Genomic DNA, 10873 nt, shown 5'->3' with positions numbered 1-10873 from the left:
TACGACGGACAAAACATGAACTCCTTTGTTTTCATCTTAACCTTCGCGTCTTATAATTTTTTATAACGAGAGAAGACTGGGGACGAGTTAAAAAACTTCTGCCTGTGTTCCTACGCATCTCTCTAGTTTCTGTATACTTAATTTACTTTGCGATACTTTACTACAATTTAATGGCAAAATAGTAAAGCAATTTAAAACACAAAACCTACATTTCAAGCTTCTCTAGCGATCGGTCGCCATCATATCTTCTTATAAGGTTCAACCTACTCTTCACGGGCATCTAAAATTCTGTTTGTCTCTATTTATACTAATGTCACAAACTTAACATTTGACGAGAGATGATCAACATAGTACTTGCGTTGTAAGAGTGATATATAACGTTTCGAGATTGAATTAATTATGATCGTCGTGGCCCTGTGCTTGCTCAAAGAACATGAAATCCTGAAGTGAAATCAAACGTCAGCAACTTTAGTCTCAATACAGGAGTTCACGCTCCATGGGGCATTATGGGTAATCGGGGCAAATTTACAAAGAAGCAAAGTCGTAAAACAAATGCTTGTCTTTATATTTTCTTTCTGATTTCACATCTGGAGACGAAACATACACTGTAGACAGAAAAACCCCTTTTTCTACATTTACTAGCGTTTTTGAGTCGATTGAGCTAGGCATTAGCCTACTTATCAGAGTAACGGTGATGTTATTTTTGTGGCTTGAGCGGCCAAGACTTGATCACATTCGGTTTTAAAGGTAAAAAAAATTCCTACGCCCACAACAATTACTCCATCGGTTCAAAAACGCTCTGGTAAACCTAGAAAAGGGGTTTTTCCGTCTACAGTATATGTTTCGTCTCCAAATGTGAAATCAGAACGGAAATATAAAGATAAACATTTGTTTTATGGCTTTGCTTCTTTGTAAATTTGCCCTGATTACCCATAATGCCCCTTAGAGCGTGAACTCCTCTATTATTACGGTAAGACTTAATAACTATTAAAAATAATCAAGAACTGTTTAAAATACGTTGCACACCGCGGGTTGTCGAATAGACAGCGTTCAATAAATTGTGTAGCCTTATGTAAAGGAAGTTAGAAAACAAGACTGCACTGTGACCTCCTGGCAGGACACCTGGCTAAGCTGCGCTCCAACCAATGATTCTCGTCCCCAGAGCCACCTGTCCCTCTCGCTCGTGGGGTGGCTCTGGAGATACACGATTTGATGGGCCTGATTCTTGGAGCAAGATTTTCACTGATTCAATGATAATTTCCTTTCTGGAAATATCCCCTGGTTGATCTCTAACTAAACCGTTCAACTAATTTACCTTCAGACCTCCAGGAACTTAAAACTTGGCTTGCATGAAGAATTTTCAGTGAAATCCTCCATAACAGAACATAAAAATGAACATACTTGAGGTCAGAATTTTAATTTGTTTTGTAACTATTTCCTTTTTCAAAATCTGTGAAGATCTTTATGTGCTGTATACCCACGAATACATTTTTAGAACCTAAGCAGATCATGTTTCCAGAGTCACTCTTTTATAAGCCAAGGTCTGCCCATTAAGAGGGACAGGGGCTCTGGGGATGAGAATAGTCTAACCACAGGCACCAGACTCTCCCGGGGGGAGGAGAGACTCCCACGCTCGTTGTTTCCCTTGGGGATGTCATGGCAAATTTTGGTCTCACTTAAGGTGTGAAAACCCACGATTTTCAGATGTCAAGGTATCTTTTGGGGTTGCTCTCAAAGAAACAATAAAAAAAAATGCTGTCCGTTTCAAAGCAGTATCTTAGAGGCATCAAATAAAGTTTGAACTATGTCCAAATTGGTCTCTCTTAAGGGTTTCATTCAAATTTTTCGCTGAGCATCCCCAAACTCTTCACATAGGAGTCCTCGCCCCCCTCCCTGCCCCATGGCCGACTCTATGTCTTGCTTGCTTCATGCTTCCTGCTTGTCTTGCACACTTATGAAAGTATTATGTCATGAAAAAGTGTACTTACAATAAGGAAACAAGCACCAAGAACAACAGCTTTTGTTGTTACATCAAGGTCCATAGGAACTAAAATAACAGAAAAACAAAGACTAGGAATTAATGAAAGATGTACTTGACAAAATTCACAGGAAGGCTTAAGGCTTTAAATATCATGTTCAAAATGATAGGCTTGATTTTCGAAACTCTTCCAAGTCTACGTTCCAGAAAAGTGGCTGGTAATGGAGCCCATCAAAATCTCTGGGGGACACTCCCACAAGGTACCAAGATCTCATTTTGTGGGCTTGGCTTGGAATTTTTTGACCCCTAAGAGGTACCAATTCTAAAACAACACATTATGTCCTGTCATATTTGTTTGGCTCAATACCCTCAAAGATACCGCAAAAGCTTCTGCTGTGGACTTGTAGACCACCCAACGAGGCACCAAAACCACTTTTTTTTCCCCTAAAAGGTATGATGAGCACCCAAGTGCTTTTATATGCAAGTTCCCTTCCCCTGCCAGATTGTATCATCATGAATGTTTTGGGTTTTCATTTTTTCACTTAACCCTTAAAATATTGCATAAAACTATGTATTTGAAAATAGTAGCATTAATTAAAAACATTTCAGATTAATTAGTTTTGAGAACTTAAGTAAAATCATGCACAGGTAACATTTTTTCTCAAACCTGTCACCACCATTGATTCTAATCATCTTATTGTAAAATCTTTTGGGTAGTCCTCCTGTACCCTTGAGGGTAACTCAACAAAGTTTTATTCGGGGAGGCTTTGTTCCAAGATCCAAACCCTGCATGTAATCCTCTAACCAATACATGTAACTGTTTCTAAAATAAAATCTTGCAAAGAGAATGGACTCCCTTTCATCTCCCATCAAAATCATTTTTAATTTCTTAAGAATGAGTGACCCCAACTTTGGAAGATAACTTTCAATCAGTTACTTTTGATATTCTCACACAGTAAGCTGTAAAGGCTAATTGATGCTTTGTTCAGAAATGATAGGACAAAATGCCACCCTTGTACTACCCCTCAAAAACATAAAAATATATATAATGCTTTATTGGGCCAGCAGAATTATATTATATTACAAACAACGTTTATGACCCAAACACTGAGTAAACGAGGTTTCTTTACTCTGAACAAACTGCTTATACAGTGCTTTCCAGAACAGTCCTTAAGATACTCCACTGTAAGCATCCAATGAAGTGATTTAATTAAATTTTGTGAGATGAAATAGGTCACTTTCAATATATTAAAATTCAGCTTGAAAGTGAGGTCTCGAGGACACAAACAAAAGAAATGAATAAACATGTCATTCAATATTTCCTTTGTTTGTGTCCTCTGAGCCCCACTGCCAAGCTGAATTTTAATATATTGCAAATAGTTTATTACTAATAGATGATGAATTTCATGAAATAAGTAATCGAGGGGACTTACATGTGATGCCAAAGTTATCGGCGTCAGTGAACGCTTCCTTGGCAAGGCCGCTCCACTGTTTGGAAATCTTTCCAACCTGGTTTTGGCCATCTGCAGAGAGTACCTTACAAGTGCAAAAAAAAAAGTTCGATTGACATTCAAATTTATTACTACCAGTAATCAAGTATGTCATGATTATTATATTCAATATGCCTAACTGTCACACTGATATTAGATTTACATGCCCAACCACCTCCCCCCCCCCCCCTGAAAAGGCCCCAAACTAAGGAGTAAATAGAACAATGATCTTGAAGTGGAAGGTCAAGTTACTGTAGTGTTTGTAAATATACTGAAAACTTTTATTAAAAATTTACTAGTTTTGGCTAAGAAAGAAATAAAGTAAATTATAGAGAGACTGCCACAACATTTTAGAGCCTCACCTGGAATTCAACATCTCCACAGATGTTACACTGACAAAAAGGTCCCTCAATGCGTAACACTGTTTCCCTCTGAGCATTTTGAATTTCAAACTTTGGAATACAAATCGACCACCTGAAAATGATACAAAAAAAGTTCATTTATATGGCTTACTTACAAAATAATCAGTTACACTGTTATTAAATATGATTGGAATATTGTGCATTTTCAGAAAATATCCATACCCACCCCAAAGAAGGTTACTGAAAATTCTGAAGGGGAGGGGGGTTTCAAAAACCAAAATTTTTAAAAGAAATTATGAAGCCAAACTGGAATTTCTGGAGGTGTGGGAGGGTTGTAACCAAAAAACCTTCCGCGGGAGGGGTAGGAATATTGTATGGAACAACACATCAATGATCAAGATATTTATTTTGGGGACGGAAATAGACTCTTTGTGCCTAACAAAATGGTTTTATTAGCTTGTGTCACTAAGTATTTCAAATGTTGTCCTTCAGTACCATACTGGATAATCTAGTGTTCTTTTGAGTGACACCTTAAACTACTGTAAAAAATTATTAAAAGTCAAATTATGTTCCAAGTTTTCACCGATCCATGGCTGATCATCAGGGATAGAAAATATTCTGCTGTACAATTTTATATAATAAGGTATAGGTGTGTTAACAGGTACCAGGGAATTTAATGTTAAGAGGTCACATCTCATTTCAAACTTAGTTATAATGTGTACAGGACAGTTTACATAAGAAGATTTTTTTCTTACTCTTGAGCACAGTAACCAAGAACAGTCCCAGGGGGTGACTGTACTTCAATCTCTTGAAGGCAGCATGGAAAGAAACAAGATGAGCAACGCAGTGGGCGTGTCAGATGGATAACTTCCCGCTGGAGATTGTCTAAGATTTTCATTTCAAAAGGTCTGCCTGGACCACAGCATTGCCGAGTACAACAATCTGTGTCTAAAAAAAAAAAAAAAAAAGTGGTGTATGAAATAGTCATGTTAAGCTCGTAGGATCAGGTGCACTAAAGGCATACAGGATCGAGTGTTGATCGATACCCTCACTCAATTCCCCTGATTGACCTTTGATGGACACTTGAATGATACTCAATCAACACTTCACCGACACCTCCTCGGTTGACACTCAATCGATCGACACTCCATCAACATCTCGATCGACAGTCAGTTAATTTTTGATCAACGCCTATGAGTCAGTCAACATGTGGCTGACTACATTGTATTGACCGACTGTTGATCAAGTGTCAATCAAGTGTCAACCGAGTATCCATCGTGATGTTGATTGAGTACCGATTGAGATGTTGATCAAGGGTATCAATTGAGGGTATCGATCAACACTCAACCACGGATACCTTTAGTAAACACGATCCAGTTTGTATTCTCTACACAATAACAGAGTGGGACAAGTGAACATTTTTTTATTTTTATTGCAAAAACACATAATTACTTAGATTGTACTTTATAATCTACTTACAAAATGGCATATACTCACTCTACCTACAGTTCAATACAATACAACACAACACAATGCAACGCAACGCAACGCAACGCAACACAACACAACACAACGCAATGCAATGCAATGCAATGCAATACAATACAATATTTTAGAATATTTTACAAGCAAACTGTTACTAGACTTTAATAAAACACTGCCAGAGGGCTACTTGCACTGGATTAACGTGATATCCGAGCGGTTAGAGTAAAACACAGACTGTAGACTGTAGACTGCAGACCAGGGATAAAATGCAGACTGAAGACTACAGACACTGAGTTCAGACACTGACTTCATGTTATAGGGAGGAAGAAGGGTCCTTCAAAAACCCTGGGTCTTGTCATGTCAGGATGTAACAGACATTATTTTGATCACTCTGTTTACATAACTCTCCTTAACCTAGTAAGTAAATCTTTTTGGGTCTTGAACATAAAATCTTAACCCTACCATAAAGCCTGCATCTTATAAAATGTCTTCTTATCATAAATCACACTTATTTTATTAGCTTTGATGTCATCAAACATCCATCAGATCAAAGACAAGATAACAAATTAAAATGTTCCCGTTCTTATGGAAACTTAATGTTAATAGAGGGTTGTACAGGGGGGGGGGGGGGGGGGGGTCTCTGGCATGGTTCACGAACAAAAAAAATTGAGGATCATGGATCACACATATAAAAATTTTGTTTTCCCGAATCACGAAAATAAGCAAGTAAGATACTCTTTTTAATAACCTGTTCTCACACTAGAGAGAGTTTTTGAAGAAAGGAAAATCATCAAAGACTAAGTTAAGGCTCCATATTGCAAATTGCATGTCTAAGTCATTCTCGATAGACGACTCTAACCATTCGGAGGATTCGTGTCTCAAAATAACGTAGGATAGGGTGGTGAAATCACGAATATCAGTGAATAATTCAAGTTTCTCATGGGTCAAGCAAAACCTTCAGGTGATGGACCACGAACTAATTATTTCCTAAATTCACATTTCACAGGAAATAAAATCAGCTGATCATGCGTCACGAGAATACCCCTCTACGACCCTCTTAATGTAAGGTTTGGTATTCTCCAATCTGTATTAAATTTCCGGTAATTCACGCTTTTGATGTGAATGTTTATCAGCTACTAGACTTAATTATTTTAGTGATGCAACAAGGAAATATTATTTATTATCAACGACAGACATGATTGCTGTGAGTTACTTGTAAAGAATGAGGAAAAATTGTTCCAAGGATTATCTGATAGAGCCGAAAGAAGGCCTAAACAGGAACACTGTTACTGAGTGTTCCTGTTTATAGATTCAATCAGTTCCACCTGAAAACGCGCGGGAAAAAAATAACTTCATTCTCACACACAGTCTGCACTTACCTCAATGAACTACGCAAGTTTTCACCAAGTAAAAAAAGGTAATGTATTTGTCAAATTTGTTAAAAAGTCCAAGGAATTCAAGAAAACATTTTTAAATTAAAGTTTATCATGTTAAAAACAGCTACATGCATTGAATGTGTCAAAACGTGTGGCAGCTGAACTCATGATCTACACAATGTGGCAAAAATACATCATTGTTATTAATAAAATCGAACACACTTACCTTCCGCAGCAAAAAACACTTGCTGCCCCATGCTGTTTAAAATCTTGTACTTATTGTTCGTCTCGAAGCCCGTGAAAGCTGCGAAAAATATTAAGAATAAAATGCAGCATCTGATAATAATAATACAATATATTTAGCGGGAAGTAATATCTTTCCGATAAGCTTTATAATATATAGTAAGACTGATGCCATGTCTCTACAAATGTTCAGAGCTAATTAATTCTCACCTTCCAGTAGTTCGACTTGCTGTTTTACCAAAAGCTGATCGATTTGGGTGAGGTATTCCAAACCAGGTGGACAGTTTGCTGGCGCTGGAGGAGCTTGCATCCACTGGCTTTGTCCTGGGGCAGCATACCCTAACACCGGAAGAATAGTCGCGATACGTACGCACGACTCTACATTTAAGCTTATATAATTTTTTGGGTAAAAAGCTGTTAAAACGACGCACACTAAACGTCTTCGATCATTAAGATTATTATCAGACTGATGAGCGATGTTTAGTGCACATAGTTTTAACAGCTTTTCACCTAAAAAAAGTTAGGCTAAAATTTTAATCGAGGAAATGTTCCCAATCTCTGCATTTGAAAACAACGTAACAAAGCAAACATACAGTTTAAGTGACGCAATGTTAAATTTGAAGCACTAAAAGGTGATTCACCACTTAGCCAGAAAGCAAAATTATACAAGCTTATCATGTTTAAATGATAAAGAAAAACGACGACAACAGTTTTTCTTCGCAAAATATTCTAAAAACAATTTTAAAAGAATTCGAAAGAGGCGGTATCTTCCGCGTTATCAGCACGTTCCATGCCGAAGTTCCTGTGCTGTGATCGCATACAAAAGTAGGTTAACAAGATTAACAGTAGAAGTTTGGCGGGATTTTCCTAATAATAAGGCGTGAATAATACAATAAGCCTAATGAAACCCGCGAAAAATATCGAAATTTACCAGGTTGTTGGTTGACAGGAGGTGCATAGCCTGGTTGTGTCGGAGCATATCCAGGTTGTTGTGGTGGTGGATAACCAGCCTGTGGCGGTGGATAACCAGCTTGAGGCGGCGGATAACCTTGCTGAGGTGGTGGATAACCTTGCTGAGGCGGTGGATAACCACCGTATTGATTTGGAGGTCCACTATTTTCTACAGGAGGCGGATAGCCGTACCCTTGGAGCTGTGCCATGTTGAAATGTAGATTAATGACCTCAATCCGAGCAAACAAGTGCCACTTACCCCGTGTCCCCAGGAAGTCAAGCGTTGCACGCTTTACAAGATCCGTTATGATCTCTCGTATGAAGTGATTCAAAATGTTGATGCCAACAATAGGATATCACAAATTTATGTTGCAGATATGAGAAAACAAAAGAAAAATGCAAAAATGTAAAGTGAAAGTGATTTTATTAAAGTTTTTCTATTTCGTGACCAAGACTCCTTCGTGTGGGGTCCCCTGAGAACGAAGTGCTATAAACTTTTTCCGTTGTCAAGGCAGTGAGTGAGGTGGCTTATGGGATAGTCAAAATGGCCGCCGAAACTTCGCTTGAAGAACAGGATGTGACCATGGAGGAAAGCACACCTTCTAAAGAACAAGGAGTACAAAAGATGTTTACTCTGAAAAAGTGGAATGCCGTGGCCATGTGGTCTTGGGACGTAGAATGTGATACATGTGCTATTTGCCGTGTGCAAGTGATGGGTCAGTTTTTCCTTTCTAAATCGTTCTAACTTGTATAAGCTGATTTATTGTTCCTCGTTTACAATTGGTATTTTCATTAGAAGACTTATGTTGCTGATTTAGATTATACTGGCAGTATAAACTATAAGAAATACTTGCTTCTGGCTGAAAGTGTAAGTGAATATGTGGAAATGAGTGATGAAAAGCTTGAGCTTAAGCTTTAATTAAAAAAAAAAAATCACCCTGATATAAGCATGTTCGATTGGCTACAGATGATTTCCATCCATCAATCAGTCAGTCAGTTAACCAGCCAGTCAGTTAGTCAATCAATGAATCAACCAATCAACCAATCAATCAATCAATCAATCAATCAATTGGTTGACTGATCGGTCAGTCAGTCAGTCAGTCAGTCAGCAAATCAATCAATCAATCAATCAATCAATCAATTCAATCAATCAATCAGGCACTCAATCAGGCATTCAATCAGGCACTCAATAAGTCAGTCAGTCAATCAATCAATCAGTCAATCAATCAATCAATCATGACAATCCAACTTTATTTGTCATGGGTAGCACCAAATATTGTACTTACATGTACTGCCAATGCTTCCCTTTCTCATAGATGCTTGCCTTCGATGCCAGTCCGACAACAAACAAGAGGAATGTGTTGGTAAACAACTGTTTTTAACATACTGTATATCGTCAATTAAGCACTTACAGCCAACCAAACACCCCTCCTTCAATCTAAAACCCCCATGGAATCATGGCAGAAACATCAGTGCATGCCATATGAAGAGAATTGGAATAATTGCTCCAAGTTTCTTGCCAAAAATTATTACAAAAATAAAAAAAAACTTATTACAAAGAGAAACTCTCATTTGCACTTCATTGATATGTGACAGTACACCAGTCAGTCTATATACCATGTTACTGGTGTTCACAGAAAATATTAAGGGGTGGTGAATGGTTAATGCAAGACTTTGTCAGAAGACAAGACTAGCGTTTCTTTTGGTGAGTCCGAGACATTTTGACTTCTTCATCTGGGAGACTGGAGACTTCAGAGTGTGTGAGACCTTTCAGGTTCTAAGACATTCAGATGTCATTTGTAAAAACAAAGCAAAACAAAACAAAACAAACAAAAAATGGAATAAACAAATAGGTAGTTCAAGACTTTCTTAGCCTTGCAAAAAATCGAGACTGTGAGAAACCTTTATGAAAAAATCGAGACTGCAAGATGCACATAACTGCTAAAAAATGACAGGGTGAGACCTGTGAACTTCAATGAAAATTTTGTGAGATCCATGTTTTTTTTTTATGGACCATTCACCACCCCTAATATAGTACTTCTTGTAAGCCACCCCTGGTTGTCTTACAATGCATTTATCAGGCAGGTCCAGAGACATGGGTAGCTCTCCTCAATGAAGTGGCTGGAATCATTGTATAATGAATGGGAGCAAGTGAATGATGATTTTGAAAACTTTTTTGTTTTAAATTTCAGTTGTTTGGGGAGAGTGTAATCACTCATTTCATAACTGCTGTATGTCACTGTGGGTCGTGCAAAATAACAGATGTCCATTATGCCAGCAAGAGTGGGTTGTACAAAGAATTGGAAGATGATATCCTGGGAATCCAGTCAGCAAACTGTACTCAAAGAACTGCTGGTTTTCTGTTTATATGAATTCAAAATTGGAAGCTTCGAGATTTCTGATTTTTACATAGCAAGTCAAATGCTAAGTTTTTCTGTTTTGAAAGAAGTGAATATTAAATAGTAAGATACTTGTAGGAATAGACATTGAGTTAAGATATAACGATCAACACATAGTTGGGTGACAATAAATAGATATCAACAACCTGGAGATGAAGTATAGTAAATGGTTTGAACCCAGTAGTATCAGTAGTTCGTATAGTAATCGTCCGGGTGAGTGTAGTTCTGAAAAGAACTGTTATTGTTGGGGACAAACAACAGTTCTTTTCAGAGCTACACTCAGCCAGACAATCACACTATACGAACTGGAGATGAAGTGTTTGTGAACTTGGTTACTCCGAAGCCAACTAATAGGAAGGGTGTTGTAGGGGGTCGTACATTCTGCGAAAGGCCATATTTTGTTCCTTCAAAACCGCAGACCACTCTCGTTTTCTCCAAAAAAAACTGAAACCTTCCTTCTAGTAGGACAATTATCATCATAAGCAATCTCTTAAAAATAGGCAATAAAGGTTTTTGATGTGTTAGCTTAATAATCGTTTTCTCCTCACAAACACCACAAGATCTTAAGAACAGAATGAGTTCAAAACCA

At 37.8% G+C, this 10873-nt stretch overlaps 2 protein-coding genes across 2 annotated transcripts in view; one reads left to right on the top strand and one right to left on the bottom strand.

The window, feature by feature from the left end:
• The window catches only part of LOC110042280 (phospholipid scramblase 2-like), an 11225-nt gene extending 3069 nt beyond the window's left edge, over positions 1–8156 (bottom strand). Inside the window, exons 1-8 of the mRNA XM_020747643.2 lie at positions 7866–8156; positions 7145–7273; positions 6918–6995; positions 4586–4778; positions 3831–3942; positions 3412–3514; positions 1989–2047; positions 1–441 (exon numbers count right to left, since the gene is read on the bottom strand). The exon at positions 1–441 is cut by the window's left edge and continues 3069 nt beyond it. Of these exons, the coding sequence (XP_020603302.1) occupies positions 394–441; positions 1989–2047; positions 3412–3514; positions 3831–3942; positions 4586–4778; positions 6918–6995; positions 7145–7273; positions 7866–8094 (951 nt within the window). The 5' untranslated portion in view covers positions 8095–8156 and the 3' untranslated portion in view covers positions 1–393. The remainder of the gene's footprint in view (positions 442–1988; positions 2048–3411; positions 3515–3830; positions 3943–4585; positions 4779–6917; positions 6996–7144; positions 7274–7865) is intronic.
• A 219-nt stretch (positions 8157–8375) lies between these two features.
• Positions 8376–10435, top strand: LOC110042281 (RING-box protein 2-like). The gene is made up of 3 exons (XM_020747644.2): positions 8376–8601; positions 9202–9249; positions 10078–10435. The coding sequence occupies exons 1-3, from the start codon at positions 8430–8432 to the stop codon at positions 10194–10196; spliced, it is 339 nt and encodes a 112-aa protein (XP_020603303.1). The 5' UTR covers positions 8376–8429; the 3' UTR covers positions 10197–10435.
• The last annotated feature ends 438 nt before the right edge of the window (positions 10436–10873 follow it).

Source organism: Orbicella faveolata, unplaced genomic scaffold (genome assembly GCF_042242905.1).
Source record: "Orbicella faveolata isolate gen_17 unplaced genomic scaffold, um_ofav_v1 contig_25, whole genome shotgun sequence".
Lineage (NCBI taxonomy): Eukaryota > Metazoa > Cnidaria > Anthozoa > Scleractinia > Merulinidae > Orbicella > Orbicella faveolata.
The sequence above is the reverse complement of the archived record's forward strand: the minus strand, read 5'-3'. Positions and strand labels throughout refer to the sequence as shown.

Excerpts from the sequence above, each read along its gene's own strand:
- LOC110042281 (XM_020747644.2), top strand. The coding sequence starts at position 8,430 with ATGGCCGCCGAAACTTCGCTTGAAGAACAGGATGTGACCATGGAGGAA. Across the intron at positions 8,602-9,201 it reads TTGCCGTGTGCAAGTGATGG|ATGCTTGCCTTCGATGCCAG; the intron begins GTCAGTTTTTCC and ends CCTTTCTCATAG. Across the intron at positions 9,250-10,077 it reads CAAACAAGAGGAATGTGTTG|TTGTTTGGGGAGAGTGTAAT; the intron begins GTAAACAACTGT and ends TTTAAATTTCAG.